Source organism: Balaenoptera musculus, chromosome 9, assembly GCF_009873245.2.
Source record: "Balaenoptera musculus isolate JJ_BM4_2016_0621 chromosome 9, mBalMus1.pri.v3, whole genome shotgun sequence".
Taxonomy (NCBI): Eukaryota; Metazoa; Chordata; class Mammalia; order Artiodactyla; family Balaenopteridae; genus Balaenoptera; species Balaenoptera musculus.
In genome coordinates, this window is record NC_045793.1 from 57,929,384 (window position 1) to 57,951,928 (window position 22,545).

Below are 22,545 nucleotides of genomic sequence, written 5' to 3' on the forward strand. Positions count from 1 at the left end.
TACTGGTGTAGGAACATATGTGGCACCCGAGTGTCAGGTAAGAAAGAAGCAACAGAGTCCTCAGGATATATGTGCAGGATGTTGACTGGCAGATTTTGGAAGTGAGAAGGAAGAGTCCAGGCATTTGGGCAGTTGGTTTTCTCGGTATAGTAGCAATATTTTGAAGGAAGTCCTTAATCATAGATAAAAGTTTAAATATAACATTAAAAATTGAAATAAGTGATTTAAAATATTGTGTTGAAGTATAGTTGATTTAAAATTTCTGCTGTACAGAGAAGTGATTCAGTTATACGTATATATGTTCTTTTTCGTATTCTCTCCCATTGTGGTTTATCACAGGCTATTGAATATAGTTCCCTGTGCTGTACAGTAGAACCTTGTTGTTTATCTATTTTATATATAGTAGTTTGTATCAGTTTAGCTCTTTTATTTTTTATTCTTTTTTAACATCTTTATTGGAGTATAATTGCTTTACAATGGTGTGTTAGTTTCTGCTGTATAATAAAGTGAGTCAGCTATACATAAACAGAAATTCCCATATCTCCTCCCTCTTGCATCTCCCTCCCACCCTCCCTATCCCATCTCTCTAGGTGGACACAAAGCACCGAGCTGATCTCCCTGTGCTATGTGGCTGCTTCCCACTAGCTATCTATTTTACATTTGGTGTGTATATATATGTCCATGTCTTTTATTTTAGACAATCACTTCCCCTTCTTTTATTTTTCATGACATCCCATTTTTGAAAAGACCAGGCCCTCTGCCTTATGGAATGTGGCAACGGATCTTACTGTTGACCCCCTCTGCTCAGCACAGGGTCTGGTTATAGTAGCCTTTCTGTCCGTTTGCTGAGCACTTGAAAACAGTGATAATGGTTATGAGTAATAATCACAGAAGCTAAAAAAAAAAAAAAAAAGATTGAAATAAATGAAATAGTACACTGATCAGAGTTGATAGAGGGATAGTGTTTCTGTAAACAGGGGAACATTTTGTTTTCTTTAAATGGAAAGAGATTGGAAATGAAAAGAGATAATCATCTGCTTGTTCGTATTCACAGTATTATTTTATAAATTTTTTTTAATATAAATTTATTTTTGGCTGTGTTGGGTCTTTGTTGCTGTGCGCGGGCTTACTCTAGTTGCAGTGAGCGGGGGCTACTCTTTGTTGCGGTGTGAGGGCTTCACATTGCGGTGGCTTCTCTTGTTGCGGAGCATGGGCTCTAGGCACGCGGGCTTCAGTAGTTGTGGCACACAGGCTCAGTAGTTGTGGCTCGCGGGCTCTAGAGCGTAGGCTCAGTAGTTGTGGCACATGGGCTTAGTTGCTCCGTGGCATGTGGGATCTTCCCGGACCAGGGCTAGAACCCGTGTCCCCTGCACTGGCAGGCGGATTCTTAACCACTGTGCCACCAGGGAAGCCCCACAGTATTGTTTTAAACCACTCACAGACGTCAGTCTATTACTAAATGGGCTAGAATGAAATTGAACTCTTTTTTTTTTTTTTCTTCTTTTTGGACATTCCTTTACAAAGAAACCTGGGGCAAAATTAGTGTTCTGTTTTTTATTTTCTCTGGTAAATAGAGAACTTCAGTGTTCTTAAGGCCAGCAGCATACTGTCCCATTATGAAGTGTCTGCCATTTGTGTTCTGTCACCATTGCTCTAAGTTTAAAAGTTTAGTTGACTATGAAATTTTTGAAGTCATTTTGTAATTGAGTGTACTTTCTTTACTAAACTGTAATTTCTAAGTGACTTAATTAAAGGCACAATTTTTCTTTTTATAGTTTATCTTTCTCTAGTTTCCTGTTTTTTCTTGAATGTATCGACTTACAGTTTTTAGATCAGTAATTTAGGCTCTTTTAAAAAATATGTACATTATCTTGAAGCACAAATAAAGGACTACTCCTTAGAAGCAAAAGTTTCAAATGAGAATTAAATCTCATTTCTGGCAAGGGCCAACGTAAAGGGGCATAGTGGTTATTTTATCTGATTAAAAAGCCTTTTTGTGATTGCATTTATCAATACATTGATGTACCCTACATGTTCACACCAGTTTGTGGAGAGATTTAAAGACATCAAGTGGAAGCTCTTTATTTAGTGACCTTGTAGAGAAACCTTTTGTAGGTTTTTTGAAAGTTTATGAAGTATGCATCAGTTTTCTTAAAAAAAAATGTTGTTTTTTTAACATTTTTTTTGGCAGGCTGATGGGTTTCCCTTGGGAGCTTATTTCAAGATGTTAATTAGGATACTGTTGATTAATTTTATGATAATAGAGCTGACTAAGCTGGCTGCAGTGTTCTCAACCATTTTTCAACTGTTCATTTTGAAATGCTTTTAATGAGTTTTGAGTTCTGTTTTTGAAATGAACTTGATAATGTAATACTTTGGGGGAAAATGTAATGCTTCTTTTAGAAAAAGCTTTCTGAAATAATTTCAGTATGTGTTTTCTCCTTTTGGCACATTGGAGGTGTTTAGTAAATGTTTCTTTAGTATATTGGATTGACCTCTTTGTCTCTAACTTGTGTGGTGTTGACATAATCAATTTTCAGATTTGATTAAATGAGAGGGAAAGAAAACCAACATTGAGCGCTTTCTCCATGCCATGTACTCTTACAGGTTTTTTACATGCATACATCATAGAAAGGCCAACTAAAGGTTCATCAAATGTTCCATTCTTCTAGTTTTAAAATTTTTGATTCTTATAAATAATACCTCTTGATATTGAATTGTAATTCAGTGGCAGTTTGAGGGTCAATAAATATTTTTAGTAAGATCTCTGTTGAAGGTATAGTTTATTTTGATGTTCATATAAGAGCCTAGAGAAATTTCCTCTTTTGAGACAAAAAGCTATTTCTGTTCTTAAATTCTCAGGGCACTTTCTGTTGTGAAGAATTAATATATTTTCTCTTATCAAATAGTATGAGAGTATACAGACTCTCTATGATGATAAGCTGCCAGGAATTTCAGTGCTAAATTTAATGTTCATTTGTAGTAACCATCTTGTTTTGGGTTTTCTGTAGAATTAACTGCCTCCTTATCCTTTTTCTGTTTTCTGGCTTCTTAAACTAGTCTCTTTATATGTTTTTATATCACTCACAGTCTTTATGGAGTTAGAATACTGATTATATAAGTAGTCGCTCAAATTCAGCAATCACTAATTAATATGTTTACTCTTAAAATACATGTATTTTAAATTATACACCTAAAACATTGATTGTAGGAAAATACAGATAAGCAAAAGAAGAAAATAAAAAATAATATTTCTGTATGCAGAGCTGGTTCTTTTAATATGTACATAAGCAAATAGCTTTTTAAAGTAGGATTATGCTGTACACACAGATTTAGAACATTTTTTTCCACTTGCTACATTATAAACAATTTTTCATTTCAGTAAATATGCTATGCACATACCTTTTAGTGGCTTGACAGTACTTCATTGTAAGAGATCCTGTGGATTAATTAACCATTTTCTTATTCTTTGATGTTCATAATGACAAAAGTTGGAAATAACATAAATAACACTGTAGTAAATATTTTTAAAGCGAAATCTTTGCACACATCATTAATTATTTCTTTAGGATAAATGATGAAAAATAAAATTGCATTGACAAAGGCTTTGGTTTATATTTCCAAAATTGCCCTCTAGAAAGTGTGTTTCAACTTATGCTCCTCATCAGTAGTGTCTGCTTTTATCCTTTTCCCTGTGCACATGAATGCTGATTATTTTATATTTAATAGCTTAATTGTCAGATACCAGAAGGTAGCATAGCAATACTAATTTATGTAGTTTGTCACTCAGGCATATTTAGGATGTGAAGGAAATTAAACAGGGACATTTCATTGATTGTTGAGGTTAATTTGGTTGATTTGGTTGGATAGGTGAGTGGACCTTTCCTTTCTTACTAGAGAAAGCTTTTCAGTTGGAGGAATAATGCTATTTACTTGATTGCTTTATCAGATCAGTTTTAAAATACTCTAAGAATTCAGATGTCACATTTATTCTTATCACTTATATAGTAGCACCCAGCTAATTTTTTTATATGAGTTATATATATTTTTTTAATATAAGAGTTATATATTGGTTTCTAAATATTTAAGGTAAAATAAAAAATAAGTTTTGGTAATTTTAAATATTCAAAACTTAATGATCAAAAGATAAGGAAAGTTTATCCGTCTCTTCCTTTTTCCCTGCCATTTACTCTTTGGATTGTCAAGAACTGTGAAGGGTCTGAAATTTTATCCTACTTGCAGATTAACAAGCTAGCCTGTTACTGTTTCATGGATGCTGGTAGAAGATGCAAGATTCCACTTTCTTAGCGCTCTGACTTAGTATAAACCAGTTTCCCTTGTCATTACCCAGCTTTTGTTAATCAATCAAGTAATGGGTTCAGCTCAGCAAGGGTAAATAAGGTTATAAAGAGTTCGTAACCTAGTAAGGTCACGTTAATTATGATCAGAGGTAGAATAAGAAAAGTTCAAACAACATATACAGTAGTGTCAATGGGATCAACACAGTTCTTTAAGGGTTTAAGGAGGCAAAAGAGGAGCCTGCAAGTTTTGAGTTGGTTTTGGATTTCAAGAAGCACGATGTATGTGGCTGAGTACAGGGATACAGAGGAAATATCCTGAGCAATGGCATGAAGGAAGAGCATAGGGCAAGTGAAAGGAACAGTAGGTTGTCTGGCTTGATTTAACTGGATTAAACCAAGTATGATGATTTGGTGGTTTCTACCATACCCTGGAACTAATGAGTGCCTATGGAGAACATGCTTTGGGCTGATGTTATCTGAGTAACCAGCTTTCCCTCTCTTGGCTGGAAGTGAAGGGGTTTTCTAGTCACTTGAAACTGGCTCAGGTGTGATGCCCAAGTCTATGAACCCTTAAAACTATCAATGTAATTTAGACTGCTGGGTGATTTTGTGTGTGTGTGTGTGTGTGTGTGTGTGTGTGTGTGTGTGTGTGGAGGATGGGGGTGAATGTTAAAGAGCCAACCTATTTTTAAGATGTGGTACACAGCTGCCAGCAGAAATAAAGTAATTTACTGGTAAAAGCCATTCTCAAAACCTGCCAAGAAACTGTATTCTTAATTTGTCTTTTTACATTTAAATACTGCCCATTTTTGGTGATAATCTTAGCATAGGGTTTCACAGCATTTTATTACTTGAAACTTTGAAAGATAAATATTCTGATAACACAAGCTTTGCTTGTTTTATAGTATTAAGCTTTCCATTTGATTAAGGCCATTTAGCAGCAATTAGACAAAACTGAGGATGGTAGTAAAGGAGACCCCTTCTGTGTATTTCACAATTTAGAGGGTGCTAGTTACTTAGTTCCAAGTTGGCATTATTCATACCATACATATTACATATGTCTTCATGTGTAAATACATATTTAGTATTAATGATAAAATGCCTGGGAGATGAGAATGACTTTTTTCACCAAGATGTTTGTGTTGTTGTGTTTTTTGTTTTGTTTTGTTTTTTACAATGTTGTGTTAGTTTCTGCTGTACAGCAAAGTGAATCAGCTATATGTATACATATATCCCCTCTTTTTTGGATTTCCTTCCCATTAAGGTCACCACAGAGCACTGAGTAGAGTTCCCTGTGCTATACAGTCTGTTGTCATTAGTTATCTATTTTATACATAGTAGTGTATATACGTCAGTCCCAATCTCGCAGTTCATCCCACTCCCCACATCCCCCACTTGGTGTCCATACATTTGTTCTCTACGTCTGTGTCTCCATTTCTGCTTTGCAGATAGGTTCATCTGTACCATTTTTCTAGATTCCACATATATGCGTTAATATACAATATTTGTTTTTCTCTTTCTGACTGACTTCACTCTGTATGACAGACTCTAGGTCTATCCATGTCTCTGCAAATGGCACAATTTTGTTCCTTTTTATGGCTGAGTAATATTCCAGTGTATATACGTACCACATCTTCTTTATCCATTCCTCTATTGTTGGACATTTAGGTTGCTTCCATGTCCTGGCTATTGTAAATTGTGCTGCAATGAACATGGAGTGCATGTGTCTTTTGGAATTACAGTTTTCTCTGGGTATATGCCCAGTAGTGGGATTGCTGTGTTGTATGGTAGTTCTATTTTTAGTTTTTTAAGGAAGCTCCATACTGTTCTCCACAGTGGCTGTATCAATTTACATTCCCACCAACAGTGTAAGAGGGTTCCCTTTTCTCCACACCTTCTCCAGCATTTGCTGTTTGTAGATATTTTGATGATGGCCATTCTGACTGGTGTGAGGTGATACCTCATTGTAGTTTTGATTTGCATTTCTCTAAAAATTAGTGATGTTGAGCAGCTTTTCATGTGCTTCTTGGCCATCTGTTGGTCTTCTTTGGAGAAATGTCTATTTAGGTCTTCTGCCCATTTTTGGATTGGGTTGTTTTTTTAATATTGAGCTGCATGAGCTGTTTATATATTTTGGAGATTAATCTTTTGTCCGTTGATTCGTTTGCAAATATTTTCTCCCATTTTGATGGTTGTCTTTTCGTCTTGTTTATGGTTTCCTTTGCGGTGCAAAAGCTTTGAAGTTTCGTTAGGTCCCATTTGTTTAGTTTTGTTTTTAATTCCATTTCTCTAGGAGGTGGGTCAAAAAGGATCTTGCTGTGATTTATGTCATGGAGTGTTCTGCCTATGTTTTCCTCTAAGAGTTTTATAGTGTCTGGCCTTACATTTAGGTCTCGAATCCATTCTGAGATTATTTTTGTGTATGGTGTTAGGAAGTGTTCTAATTTCATTCTTTTACATGTAGCTGTCCAGTTTTCCCAGCACCACTTATTGAAGAGACTGTCTTTTCTCCATTGTATATCCTTGCCTCCTTTGTCATAGGTTAGTTGACCATAGGTGCGTGGGTTTATCTCTGAGCTTTCTATCCTGTTCCATTGATCTATATTTCTGTTTTTGTGCCAGTACCATACATACTGTCTTGATTACTATAGCTTTTTAGTTTAGTCTGGAGTCAGGGAGCCTGATTCCTCCAGTTCTGTTTTTCTTTCTCAAGATTGCTTTGGCTATTCAGGGTCTTTTGTGTTTCCATAAAAATTAAAAAATTTTTTGTTCTAATTCTGTGAAAGGTGCCATTGATAATTTGGTAGGGATTGCATTGAATCTGTAGATTGCTTTGGGTATTTTAGTCATTTTCACAATATTGATTCTTCCAGTCCAAGAACATGGTTTATTTCTCTATCCTTGTGTCATCTTTGATTTCTTTCATCATTATCTTACAGTTTTCTACATACAAGTCTTTTGCCTCCTTAGGTAGGTTTATTCCTAAGTATTTTATTCTTTTTGTTGCACTGATAAATGGAATTGTTTCCTTAATTTCTCTTTCTGATCTTTCGTTGTTAGTGTGTAAGAATGCAAGAGATTTCATGCATTAATTTTGTATCCTGCAGCTTTACCAAATTCATTGATCAGCACCAGTAGTTTTCTGGTGGCATCTTTAGGATTTTTTTATGTATAGTATCATGTCATCTGCAAACAGTGCCAGTTTTACTTCTTGTTTTCCGATTTGGATTCCTTTTATTTCTTTTTCTTCTCTGATTGCTATGGCTCGGACTTCATGTTTTTAAATCATGAATGAATCTAGTTTAGTATAAGGAAAGTTTTGCTACAGCATATGCATATTTTACCTATGGAGAGTCATAGTTTTTAAAGCTTCAGAGAGACTCTAGGTTATTTGCTTTATCCCTTGGTGTTAGATGTATGAAGTGAAATGCTGGAGTCATGAGCAAGTAAGAATTTTTATTTTGATGTTTTAATATAAAAAAATCATCTTCCTGAAATTTTTGTAGGTAATTGGTAATAGAGATTTCTGATGGGTATAAAAGTAAATTAATATGAACTAAAAGGCTAAATTTAGCAGCCTCTTTTTTCCATATTTCCCAACAAAGTTGGGACCCAAGCCCAAATATTTGCCATCCAGTCCACTATACTGAGCATCACTCTGATTTCCAGTGATTAGAAAGTACCTAAGCTATTCATATTTTGTACAGCTTGGTCCTTACAGAAGTAATTAGAGGTTGGAGAGATCTTGTAATTGCTTGGCCCAGCCACTTATTTAGGTCCAGAGTTCAGCCTTCCCAGAGGTATTTTTAGCTCCCTGGGCCTAGTGCTGTTTTGACCTGCAACATATTTCCAGAAACCTCCCAGCTAAACAGTAGTCCTTTCCAGCAGCTTCTGGTGATGTGAGCTCACTGTGCTAATAGCATTCATCTAAAGATGCTGATAAGCCTTTGTTGTTTTTTTTGAAATCCATCTATGAGTGAGTGTGTGTGTGTGTGTGTGTGTGTGTGTGTGTGTTTGTGTGTGTGTTTGGATGGGGGTGGGGATGGCAGCACTAGGAGTTTTAAATCTCTGTGAGGATGCCAAAACATCTGCTCCCTTTATGTTTGTCAGGATATGATTAGAGTGATAAATCAAAGTGAAACAAGAACATAATACTTTAAGGATACTCCTAAGAATTTTTATTTTGATGTTTTAATATAAAAAAATCATCTTCCTGAAATTTTTGTAGGTAATTGGTAATAGAGATTTCTGATGGGTATAAAAGTAAATTAATATGAACTAAAAGGCTAAATTTAGCCGCCTCTTTTTTCCATATTTACCACTTTGCACCGAAGCATCTTTCAAAAGGTGACATTTTTTTCATTGTGTGCTTCAGATTTGAAAAGGCTGCATATATTCATTTCTGAATTTACACTGTTCTGTGAAAATGGCCTCTAGATTCTTATTAAATTTATTATTTATAATTAAGGCTGAGATGTGGCTGGTTTTAACAAGCTAATTTCATCATTTTAATTTTGACCAGGTAGGTTGGTTGTGATGGTTAATAGTAGAGATGGGAGGTACAAAGTTTTACTCTTAACTGATAGTGATGAGATTGGAAATCAGATCTGTGGATTCTGTGAAAGTGTTAATCAAGATTTGATTAAGGAGTGAATTTTGATGTTTGAATAGTGAAGCTTAGTTGTAATGCTGTGTTGAGCTTTCTGCATTGTAACATCTGGATTTGTGAATTTTCTCTAAATCCTGCCCCCCAGGATATTTGTTACCTGTGATCACTGGTTACCAGACATGTATGTTATCTGTAACGAGGTTGTGAGTTACAAAAAAAAAAAAACCTAGGTTACTTAAAATATTCCTCCTTTTCTGCATGATTTTTGAGATAGTTCTGAAATACTACACCTTTTTCCTCTTTTCTTCTCACCTCTCAACGTTTCCTGAATAAATTGGTACTACTAGCTTTAGAATGGAAGTGGAAAATAGCTCTGGAACACAGAGAAATGTTTGATAAGTAAATTTCTATTTCCCATATTTTCCTAAAAAATTTTTAAGACATGCTATTTAGTTCTTTGGAGTGTCTCACTGTGAATATTTTCTAAATTGCTTAATTCAAGGCTTTCGTTGCTATCATTGATACGTGATAAGAACATTGAACTGGAATTGCAACATGGCACTCCTCTGCCTTGGTATTCCTGGTTTTATACTAAATGAATCACCCATTAATTGGGACTCGAACTGAGTTGCAGTGTTAGGTATCTAGTAATAAGTGAATGGATTAAACCAATGAAGAGGTAGCAGATCCAGGCATCTCTAACACTGTTTCATGAAAGGTGAACCTAAGATATCCAGAGTGGTTTACTATCTAAGGGCATGTGACTGGTAAGTTGTGGAATTGGTGCTGACTGGGATGCAGGGCTTCCAATTTCTTGTCTAGTTCTCTTTCTGTTATGCTCTGCTGGTGTGAAGAAGAATTGATGTCCGAGTTGGAGTTGTAATTCAGAAACTCAGATTCTCTTCTTGGGCTGCCTTTTATTTTTTGATTACTTATACAATTATTTACTTATTTGTTGGTTTCTTTGAATCTGTCTTGTTATAGTTATGGTTCATACATGTCTGTGTAATAAGATTCTCTATTTGAAATTTGGAGGTGATTTTTATAAATTAACGAGAGAGCGCTAGTTATGAATGATTTTAGTGATAAGGTGTTAAAAGCATCAGAAGCATTTGTTGCTTTGAGAATTGACACTAGTTGATTGCACAGTATAGGGGAAAGTGGTTTCTGGAGTCCAACTTTAAAATGAAATGACTCTTATTGTCAGCATAGTCTTCAAGTACAGAGATGAACACATTTTGGCTTAAATCTATTAAAAACAATATTTATATATCTATCCCACCTTGCCTTTTTTCTTAAAATATTTACTTTCTGTGTATTTAGTATAATGAATCTATACATTTGTTTCTATTTTAGAATATAAATTTAGGTAAGAATCATCTTGCTCAGTACATCATAGTCTTATGTTTGTACATATGAACATTTTTGAAGGTAAGTTTAGGAGACTTTTAGACATGGGCATTGGCCTAGCTAGATTTGTGAATTATTTACACTTGAGTAAGTTTGGTGAGAAAAAGCTTGGTATAATTTCACTAAATAATTTCAACGTTTTCTGAAAAAAATGCCATATAAACATTTGTGTGTATAATCTCATCCAAACCCATTAAAGTTTAGAAAATAGTCAAGACGTAACACAGTAAAGAACCTCCTTTTCCTTGAATAAATAGGCAAATAATGTAGCTACACAGTGGTTGGGTGGAGAATAGAAGGTAGTAGTTCCAAGTTTCAATTTTCTGGTTTGTTAAACTGTGGCAAGTATAATAAAAGTTAATTGGTGGGCTATAGCACAATTATTTGTATAGTTATAATTTTTCTTTGGGAAAAGTAAGACTAACACTGCCTTCCTTTTATCTGTCAGAAAGATATGTTGGGATATAATTAGATTAAATTTATTTGCATAATATAAACACAAATTTATGCAAAGTTGAGTTTATGAAAGTTTGTAGAAGAGTACCTTTATTCCGGTGAATGATTTTTGAGTTGCAGCCCAGAATGTTTTTGTGATTTTTGCTTTTCTTTGTCCTCTGCTTTTAGCTTTTTCCTGACCTTGTGCATCATCGGTTTTCATTACATGTGTGTGGTATGAGAGCTATGTCAGTTGTAATGATGTGGTAAAAATAAACCAAGGAAAAAAGCAAGACTGGTTCATTGTAAAGGTAGTAATTATAATAGTAAACAGGGAAAGTCAACATAAAAAGTTACCCCAAATTATGGCATAAGTATGCAGAAATACTTGTGTTGATCTCTGCAAGCCATGTGTAAATCTGGATAGCCATTCTAATTTTTCTGTAAATAGGTACCCATAGCCAATTCGGTATGCTCAGAAGTTTCACTCCCTCCTGTGTTCCTTCCATTTTTATTCCCCACGCCACCTCTTACAGGTAACTGACTTCAGTGTTTTCTTCTTTATATTCACTGTGTTTATTTTTTTGATGATAGGCAGATAAATCATTAAATTTTTTTCTATTTCTTATGACATATATATATATATAAATTTTCCCTTTCTCACATGTATATGTATCATATGAAAGGGAAAATTTTTTATTTAAAAATTTTTTTAAATGTATATGTCTGCTTATCATTATTTTTCACAGTTGCAAAGTGCTCTTTTTTGTGTGTGAAGATAGTTTATCCAGCTGATCTCCTGTGTTTGGACATTTAGATAGATTCCAATATTTTGCAGTTACAGATAATCCTTCAATGAATAACCTTGTGCGTATGTATTTTCACATTGTTTGAAGTACACCTTCAGGATAAATTCCTAGAAGTGAGATTGCTGGGTCAAAGGGAAAATACACATGTAGTTTTGTTAGACAGTGTGGTTTTGTTAGACAATGTCAAATTCATTTCCAGAGAATTGTATCATTTTGCATTCCCACCAGCAGTGGATGAGAGTTCCTGTTTTTTTGTTCACAGCCTTGCCAACAGAGTATATATGGTATCAAAGATAAACAAAACTGGACACTGATTAAAGTGGTATGGACAGATTTCAATCAGTAATATACTGTTGTAATGGGGAAAAGAATCCATTGTGAACTGAACTCAGCTTCCATTTGTACAGGGGTCACTGGGCATTGTAAAGGGAGAAAGAGGGACTAGGAAGGGGGATGAGCAGGGGCTCAGAAGAAGCAAGGAAGTGAAAAATTACAAAAAACAAGGGGGCTTGGTCCATGTGAAACCCATCTGGGTTAGGCTCCCACCTTCTCCCTCAGAGACTGGGAGACAGGGGCCCTATCTTCAGGTTTTAGCTGGAACAAACAATATATTCTTTTGGCAGCCTTCACTTTTCTCAGGCAAGCACTTTAAGGGGTGCTAGGGTCATCCTAGGGTTGTGGCCGTGAGCTGCTAGAAACTACATTAGTGTCTTGTTCAACTCTTTGTAGGTCAAGATTGAGGCCTAATGAAGGAGAGGGCTCAGGGAGCTGGCTAGAGTTTGGTCAAGGGGAGAATCTTTGTTAACGGGCAGCTTTAAAATTTTCACTGATCTGATGCCTGAGAATTTGTTTCTTACTGTAGTTTTAATTTACATTTGCCCTCTTATGAGTGAAGTTGGATATGTTTTCAAATATTTAAGGGCCATCTTTATATCTCTGTTAAGTGTGTTTATATCTTCTTCCCATTTTTCTATAGGATTTTTGGTCCTTTCCCCCCAAATTTTTAAGAGTTCATTATAAATGTGAGATTTTTCTTATTGTGACATGTATTGTGAATACTTTTTTCACGTTTATCATTTGATTTGTTTACTGTTGTTTTGTTGTTGTTATAGAAAATTTATGAAAATTTTTATGTAGTAAAATTTATCAAATTTTACTTTCATTACCACTGAATTTTGAGTCATAATTAGAAAGCCTTTACCTATATCAAGGTGAGAGAAGAATTAACTCATGTTTTCTTTTGGTGCTAGTATAGTTTTATTTTTTAGGTTCAGCTGTCTTATCCATTTGGAGTTTGTTCTTGTGGATGGTGTGAGGAGTAGATCTAATTTAGTCTTTTTCCAACTGACTATCAGGTTGTCCCAACACTAATAATGAAAAAGACTGTCTTCACTTAAGTGATATGAGATGCCATCTTTATCATATACCATATTTTTATATGAGGCCGGATCTATTTCTTGTTTTTATTGGTATCTCAGTAAATTCATAAATTAACTTAGGGAGAACTGACATCTCGATGATGTTGAGACATCCTAACCATGAGTGAGGGATGTCTTTCTATTTGTTCAAGTCTACCTTTATGTCTTTCAGTTTTCTTCATAGAATTTTGGATCATTTTTTGTTAAGTTTATTCCTAAAATTTTTATCTTTTTTGTTGTTATTATAAGTGGAGATTTCTCATTCATTGTATCTTATAAATAGTTATTATTTGTGTATATGAATTCTGTTATTTTTATATGTTAATTTTATAACCTGCTACCTTGCTGAATTCTTTTATTGTTTGAGTTTTATCATTCATTCTCTAGGAATTATATTCTAGGTATATTATGTCATTTGCAGATAGAAGTAGTTTTATTCTCTTCCTATTCTTTTGCTTCTTATCATTTTCTCTAGTCTAATTGCATTGGCTAGTATCTCAAGAACATAGTTAAAAAGTAGTGGAGATAGTGGACATCCTTGTCTTCTTCCTGACTACAGTGGGTATGCACTAAAGTTTCCTCATCTTAGGGAAATGTTTATCCGTTTTTATTTTCTCATGAGTTATTATTAGGAATGACTGTTGAATTTTGTCAAAGGGTTTTCAACATCTTTGGGGACAATCATTTTGTTTTTCTTCTTAGACCTATTAATGTGACAGATTATGTTAATAGATCCTATAAGATTGAACCATTGTACTGTTCTTGGCATAAGCCCCACTTGGGCAGTCTGACTCCAGTGGTTAACAACTTTATTTTACTACTTCTTAGTTGAGTTTCAGAGATTTGACGTGCCTACACAAAAGTGTACTTGCTGAGTCATACAAATTAGTATTCTTATTAATTGCTTGATGAATGAATGTTTTAGTAAATGGGGAATTTAGGGGAGGGGGAAATCATTATGGAGAGAAAAAATACTTTTTGAAAGAGAGAGGACGACTACCAACTGGGATTTCCTGAGCCTCGATAACACCATAGCTATACTTTCTATATAGCTTATTTCTACTACCTATTTATTTTGGGGGGCTTACATCATAGTCTTATTAGCCTTTCAGTGTTTTATCAGCATGATCAGTTGTGGTGGATTGATTACAAATTGAAGAAATGCTACGAAATCTCAAATGATGGAGCAGATGCTCCATTGTGACAGACAGAAAGCCTGCAAAATAGAATCGAGGCATTACTCTACCTGCAGAAAAAAAGGGCAGAATGACAAACTGATAGTTTTTACAAAGGATAGAGGGAGAAAAATCCATGCATTTCCTTTAGGGAGAAGATTTGGGACCACATATTGTTTCATAGCCATGTTATATAAAACATTTTAAAATGCTGTTGTCAAATATGAAATATTTATATCCATGTGATTTACAGAATTTGCAGATTGTCAAAGGTACTTACTTAATTTACATAAATAAAATGATTGACTTGTAAAATATGACCACCTTTTTGCAAGTTGTAACTTGGGTCCAAGGGTGAGTGTGAAGCTGCATTTCATGCTAAGAACATGGCTTTGAAAAAATATATTTGGGGAAGTTTGCACTCCTGGTTATGAGAGCACTTGCCATTCAGTAGTATGTGGATTCATAGTATATGGACTGATACTCCTAATGAATACTAAAAAGCCATGTTGAAATAGGAATTACTTGAACAAAATTTTCTTGCCATTGAACTTTCTTTTTAGATATATCAGTGGAAGAAATTTTCTTATCTAATTCTTCAATGCATTTGATTGACACCATAACATTTTATTTTGATTAACTTTGTGTTAAAGTAAACATGATAATTTGAAAGTTGGCTCTTGTCATTTTCTTCAGCATGTTACACCAGACAGCTATATTCCATGCCTTGCTGACCTGTGCAAAGCACTGTGGGAGGTTATGCTCAGCTATTACAGAACTATGGAATGGCATGAAAAGCATGACAGTGAGGATACTACTTCTGCTTCTGGTAGGAAATTATTTTGATTTGATTTTAAAAACTGAACTATAAATATGCCGTATTTCTGGAGTAAGGAGAAAGAAAAGGGACAGCTATACTTTTAGAATTTCAGGGACCATGATGACCATAGGTTAAATGTTTACCAGAGAAAGTGATTCAGCTACTATAAAAACTCTGTTACCTTTGGGGATTAACTGGGCCGAAGGGCTTCTTATGTGATAGGTATTACCAGTTTCCAGGAATATGTGGTGATGACCTTAGGACTAAGTTATTAAGAAAGAGCTTTAAAAAAAGATGAGTTGCAAACTAGGTAGGACATTGGTCTGTCCAAATTTACTATAAAATTAATGCTAATGTTCAATATTAAGTCTTTTTTGCTAATATTCAAGTTGTACTAATAAAACTAGATTCTAAGAATTAATAATTATACTGATACTTTTCTTCCTGAAAATAGATAGCAGGACATAAAAATTTCATAAAAGATGATGTTTTTAAATATCATCTTTGAAAGCAAAATACAACTTTAAATGTCTATGGTGTAGTCATAAAGAGCAAATCTTTGAAAATTATATTAACTAGGCATGTTTAAATTACTTCATTCATGTAATTATATATCTTAAGTGATTATCCTTGAACAATAGCTAAGATTAAGTATTCAAAATACTTTTAAAAGTAATAAATGAGTCTACCAGTATTTAGTATGGGCAAAATAAATTATACTGTACCTGTTTTTTTGTATTACATACAGTTTAACATAGCTAGTCAATCAAGTTATTTTAGTAACTTCTAATTTCTGAAGTGTTTGGTTTCTGTGATTGGGTGGGTGGAGGAATGCTCAAATCTTAGTTTGATTAAACATAGGATTTTGGTAATATAGAAGACATACGTTTAATATTTATCTTGACTCATAAGAAGCTCATAAATATAGATAGCAAAAAATAAGAAAGGTAAATTCTGTGGAAGGATTTTCATTCTTTTAGAAATATTGTTGGGGGAGGAAGAGGTTTAAAGGAAGAGAGAGAAAGGAGAAAGCAGAAAACAGGGGTGGGCATTGAGCCAGGATTCTAGGCCAGACTATTTTTACCCAATTCCTCTACTACCTCTGGGAGTATGGGCTTTGCAGTCAGAGATACTTCGCTTCAAGGTTTGACTGCCATTTACCAAAGGCGAGAATGTGAAGAAGTCACTTTATCATCTCCAGGCCTCAGTTTGCTCCTTAAAATGATAGCTTAAGAAAACAAAACAAACAAAAAGCTTCAGAGTGTAGTAACACATCTACCTGTAGGATTGCTATAAAGTTTAGAGAAAATGTAAAAAGTGCTTACACTGGTTGTTGTTAATATCATCAAAGGAAATGGATCAAGAGAGATGATTATAATAATAATGAAATGTCTATAGGCCTTTTTTTTTTTTTTAATTTCATTTTTCTTAGGGAATTCCTGGGCTTAAGGGATTTTTTCCCCACAAAGTTTATCTTGTTTTGGCAACCTTTATTTTTTTCTAGATATGGTACCTGTTTAGATATCTCAGCACCTCTTTTCCTTTTTCTAGTACATTATTTAAGGAGAAACCAAAGGAAAAGTTTGGAACAAAATTAATACGTACTTTAGATATGAGTATAGAAGACAATATATACTCATCATGGTGAAGCTCGCTTTTTGCTTCAGGCTAATAGTTTACAGGTATTATGTATTGTATGCATTTTCACTGGGGTATAGATTCAAACTTAAAACTCTGTTTGAACCTTCTATACTTAGTCCTTTTTGCTAAAATTCCTTCACCCTAATCTGTATAATTTAAGAATGTTGAGGACTCTGGTCAGTCTAATAGTCAGCTGACAATATCTAGGGCTGTAAAAAGTTATTTGTTCACCAGAAATTCTTCCTCTCGTATTCACATTAAGGACTAAAATTGTAGGAATCAGTAATTTAAAAGTTATTCGTCACAGAACTTCATACAGCTGAAAGGGCCTCTAGAGTTCATCTGTTGTAGTTCTCTAGTGATACTACTGGTGTCCAGACACTTTACCGTTCTAAATAAACTAAAGCTGTAGCTCAGGTGCACTGCTCTGAGCTGCTGGGTTCCTAATAGCCAGACCATACAGATGATATGGCTTAAGCTGTAGGAGTAGTCACAGGTACATTAGGCATGTATCTGGGGCCTGGCCTATGAAAGGGCCTTTTGCTGCTTACCAGTGGGTACCCTGCTAGCCTCAGATGAGATCATATCCTCAGTTGTTCTGCACAGTTTACTTGCACAAAGGCATAATTTTTAAAATATAATGTGTATGTGTATTTTCAGTTGCTTTTAGGGGGAGAATTATTTTGAGGCAGGTCATTGATCTTACTTGTTGAACTGGACGTTGTTAGATTATTTACCTGGAATGGATAAAAGTATTCTGGATCATGAAAAATATAAAATGTATGCATCATTGCCTCACTGCATGAGCAGTTTTGCACTCTGTACTCTTGTTAACCTGCATATTAATTGGAAATTGGGTTAATTGGTCCTGTAATGCCCTGGCAGTAGGCAGTTTATGGGTCATTAAGAATCTGGTTTCTGGGACAACACTACCCAAATTGGAATCCCAGCTATAATCACATATAAGCTGAGTGGTCTTAGGTGTAAAGTACTTAACATTTCAGAGTCTGAATTTGTCTATTTTATCAAATGAGTTTAATCCTAATTCCTATTTTTTTGCTATTGTTTTCGTTGTATAAATATTGAGAATATTTTCTGTATTTTACACATGCTTACAGTATATGAGAATCCAAATTTTTTTTTTTGAAAACAAAAATGTGAAGCAAATTTTAAAACGTATACCATCTTTTATTTTCAGAAGGGAGTAATATGATGGGTACTGAAGAAACAAATTTTGATCGTGGCTACATAAAAAAGAAATTAGAACATGGACTTACACGAATATGGCAGGTTTGGTTTTTTTAAACTATTTTTTTACCAAAGCAATAGAAACCTTCATGTCAAAGTTGTTTTAGAAATTGAGTATTTAAGTTTTCTGTATTTGTTTGTTTTCCCTGCAGATCTAATCATATGTTAGTTTTTCTTTGGAATAAGTCTACCATTTGAGTTCTGTAATTTAGTTGTCAATTATATTTGACTATAAGTGGCAGTAGAAAAAGTTTTAATTTGAAAATATCCATTGGAAATATTCCTTGATCACATTTTGCTTTTAGTGTCCTAACAGATTTGTGCTTTCCTAAAGAAGTTGTTTTCTTATTGAGATACTGTTTATTTTGTGTGTGTGGTTTTTTTCCTTTTCTATTAATTTTAGGAAAAGGATAACTATATAATAGGTGACATAGTTGGGTTGGAGTCTAGAACAGAATGAAGAATTCTAAGTCAGTGATTATTGTGCCTTGAGTGAATCTTATGTATTTATTGACCGAATGTGTATTCCTTGGCTTTTCTTTTGCAGTTTAGTAGCTCAGTTGTTATCAGATAACTAAATTTGTTAATTTGTTAAAAATTTTTACTTCCTAGATAAGTGTAATTTCTTAGATGATAACTTTGTTCTTTTTGGACTGCTTCAAAATTTAGAAGACGATGGACACTTTGACCATATTATGGTCTTTTAAAATGTATTTTTGATTTTTCTAATGAAGCTGATGTTTAGTTTGAAAATCTTTCATAGGATTTCTTTTGAAAAAATTGTTTAGAAAAATATATACTGAAAACATAAATTTCCTCAAGAATCACTTAGCAGTTATAATTTAGTGCTCTTCTAACTTTTGATAACTTTCTATTGGATATGCTATTTGAATTTATACTTTAATACTTAAATATGTGATAGTGGTAAGATCTTAGCCTTTTATATTTTCTGATGTGACCATATGAAACTAATTTTTAGTTTTCCATTAATTATGGGTTGGGGCTGACTTTTTTCTGAATGTTATGTATAACAGAAAGGAAAATCTCATTCTCTAGGGTCAGATATGAGTTGTTTCTGATTTAGTCTTCTAACAGGCTCTAATTATACTTTGTTGAAATTGTAGAATCTATGATAGAATTTCTGGTAATTCAAAGTACTTTGGATTATTGCCCTGATATTTTATACAGCTAGTTTCTATTCAGTATGGCAACCTAATGTCATTCTTGATATAGGAATATCTGTTAAATGTAAGATTTAGTAAAGCTATTATCATTTAAGTGTTTGGCCAGTTTAATGAAAGTCATCATGCTTTTGAATATAGATAATTGTGTTGTAGGTTTCAAGTTTTAGAATATCTTCATCTCCGCCCACTTCAAGTCCCTTTTGCACCTCCAACCCCAATTCTCATCCAGTTCTACACAGGACTTTGTGTACGTTAGGAACTCATTAGTGTGTGTTAAATTGAAATTACAAAGCTCAATGCAATTGAAGAAGGCAAAAGCTCTGAAAAGTAAATGTTCTTTGAGAACACATCTGGCAGACAAAACCTGGCAGGAATTGAATTCATTTGATAGCACAATCTGATCAGTATTGTCATTTGGCTTTTTGTAGTATTTATTTATCCCATTAAGGTGAACATTCATATGTTGAAGGGATATAAATGTGTTTTATTTTGGGATACTGCCCTAGACCCCACTGGGGATGTTATATAATATATGCTATACCTACCATAATTCTAATATCTGAAATGCTAAATTCCAAAGCACAAGTGAGCATGTGACAGTTTATTGACATCATAAATTTATTACAGAGATGATAAATGATGATTGAGAAGCATAAGAAGATAGTTAACATTTCTGACATAAAACTAAACTCAGAATCGTAATCACCTTGATTATTATTATAAAAACTTTTCAGTTTTTAGAATATTGTCGCAAATATTCCATGCATTTTGACTCAATCAGAACCTTTAAGGGAAAAAGGTTGTATCAGTCATAATATGTGTATCACACTGTTTGTGGGTTTAAGAAGATGGTGGTGAAAGCATGGTCCTTGACCTCATGGAGCTTACATATACAACCATATGAAAGTCTTGGTCTTCCAAGATTTTCTTTTTAGTCTTTAAATATTTGATACGTGAGAAGTGACAGTTTTAAAATGCTTATTATTTCTTTCTTTTTACTATAGAAAATTAGGGTTGGAATATTTCTACTTTTTGTGAATTTGAGATTTCCTTTACAGCCTAATAAACCACCCACTTTTAAAGTTCTTCCTGGGGCATTTGAAAAATAACCATGTATTTCTTCTTTGTATTGGGAATTAGGTTCTGTATGTAAATTAAAGCAGTTTATTATTTATATGTATTATTCTCATCTATATTCTTATTTGGTTGTGATTTTCTTGGTCTGTGCTGTTCTGAGGGAGGAGTTTTAATCTTCCAGAATGATTGTAGTTTTGTCAGGTTTTTCTTTTATTTCTAACAGCTTTTGTTTTTATACCGGATGCCATGTTGATTGATGATGCAATGCTAATAACCACTTTACTTACCCTCATTGTACATAATTCTCTTTATTAATTAAAAAGAATAGCTCTTTTCTCCTTAGGCATTTTGCAGTGAATTCTAGTTTGCTTTATTATTACCATTGCTGTATTTATGTTGTTCATATTTTCCTGATAAATCCTTGACTATTCCTTTATTTTAAATGTTTTTATATCATGTTTTAGTTTTAAAAATAAAGATAATATGTAAAGTTCTTAGTATAATGCTTGACAAAAGTAAATAATCAGAAAGCAGTAGTTTTTACTGCTGTTTATTAAGCTCTTATGTGTGTATTAGAACTGTTTCTGATTTTCCTATTCCATTGACTTTTCTCTATATTGCTAGCATTTTTTGGATAGTTTTTAATATATTTAATATAGGTGGTACAAGTCCTCCATCATCACTGATAACTTCATCCTTTCAAAGTGCTATTTTTAAAAAAGAGGTTATTGTCTATTATTTCTAGTGAATTTTAGAATAATTGTTCAGAAGAAAAGTTTTTGTGTGTGATTTTGGTTAGAATTTCACTGTATCTCTACATTAACTTGGAGAAATAGACATTTACAGTATTTAGTCATGTATTCAGTCCCTTAACTCTCAATTTATGGAAATTTCTTTTGTATCCCATTAGAATTGTTAGTTTTTTGTTATAGGTCTGATAGCTCTTATTAAAGTTATTCCTAAGTATATTGTATTTTCAATATTTGTTTTAAATGAAATCTCTCCATTTTTAGGTGCTTCAGCCAGGTATACGTGAAAACTATTAATTTTTATATACTGTACTTAAACACTTCACACAATCATCTTATTAATTCTAATTATTTTTGAATTGATTATTTTGGGGTTTCTAGCTTACTGAACCATGCCCAAGTAATGATTTTTATCAGTATATCTAGTATGAGGATATAATTCTTATCTTGCATGTGTGTGTGTATTAGTAGTGATGATGTGTTCTGTACTATTTTTTTAAAAATTAATTTATTTATTTTTGGTTGCATTGGGTCTTTGTTGCTGCGTGGGCTTTCTCTAGTTGTGGTGAGCGGGGGCTACTCTTCGTTGTGGTGCGCGGGCTTCTCATTGCAGTGGCTTGTCTTGTTGCGGAGCACGGGCTCTAGGCACGCGGGCTTCGGTAGTTGTGGCACGCGGGCTCAGTAGTTGTGGCTCGCGGGCTCTAGAGTGCAGGCTCAGTAGTTGTGGTGCACGGGCTTAGTTGCTCCATGGCATGTGGGATCTTCCTGGACCAGGGCTCGAACCCGCATCCCCTGCATTGGCAGGCGGATTCTTAACCACTGCGCCAGTAGGGAAACCCCAAGTCTGTACTATTTTTATATCTGATGTTCATGGAATTGTCTCTATGATATCACCCTAAATATGCTGACTATTAGCCTAACTAGATATTTTTTTTATCAAGTTAAGAATCTATTGCTGTCTCATTTTAATGTGTAACTGTACAAAAAATGGTTCTGAGAACTTATTTTCTATATTTTGGATTTACTTGAAATATTTATTTATTGTTTTTTTTTTTAATAGGATGTTCAACTGAAAGTAAAAACCTACTTGCTTGGAACTGATTTGTCTATATTCAAATATGATGACTTCATCTTTGTTTTGGATATAATCAGCAGGTAGTGTTTCAGATCTTGTCTTATTCTTTAGTTTGATTTATTGAACCATGATAATCAATGAAATCATGAATCACTGAGTTGTAATGTATAACTTAATGGAAGTAAAGATAATTGAACATTCATAGTCTAATTTCTGCTAGGTTTATGTGTGAGTGTGTTTAAATATTTCTGCCCTTTGGATGTTTGTAAACTGTAATGAATGTGATCTTTAGAATTTCTTCAAACATCCAAATTTTTATGATTTGTTATCTTTGAATAAAGATGACCTGTACTTCTCTTTTTTCCCTATAATAAACATGTTGCTGAAATGTATGTAAATCTTTCTGTCCAACTAGGTTGATGCAAGTTGGAGAAGAATTCTGTGGTAGCAAGTCTGAAGTTTTGCAAGAGTCTATTAGAAAACAAAGTGTCAATTATTTTAAGAACTACCATAGGTAAGAACTCTAATAAAATATGAATAGACTTATTTAGGTAGTGAGAATACCTTTGTCTAATGCTTAACCTTATAGTGTTA

The 22,545-nt window shown here is 33.8% G+C and overlaps 1 protein-coding gene across 2 annotated transcripts in view; it reads left to right on the forward strand.

Annotated features, from left to right (window-relative positions):
• Positions 1-22,545, forward strand: part of VPS50 (VPS50 subunit of EARP/GARPII complex) — a 129,774-nt gene that overhangs the window by 42,630 nt on the left and 64,599 nt on the right. For both annotated transcript variants that reach the window (XR_005021273.1, XM_036863988.1), the window contains exons 13-16: positions 14,854-14,986; positions 17,817-17,908; positions 21,937-22,031; positions 22,367-22,465. Coding sequence is in view for 1 of the 2 variants with exons in the window: in XM_036863988.1 (XP_036719883.1) it covers positions 14,854-14,986; positions 17,817-17,908; positions 21,937-22,031; positions 22,367-22,465 (419 nt within the window). In the remaining variant the exon portion in view is untranslated. The remainder of the gene's footprint in view (positions 1-14,853; positions 14,987-17,816; positions 17,909-21,936; positions 22,032-22,366; positions 22,466-22,545) is intronic.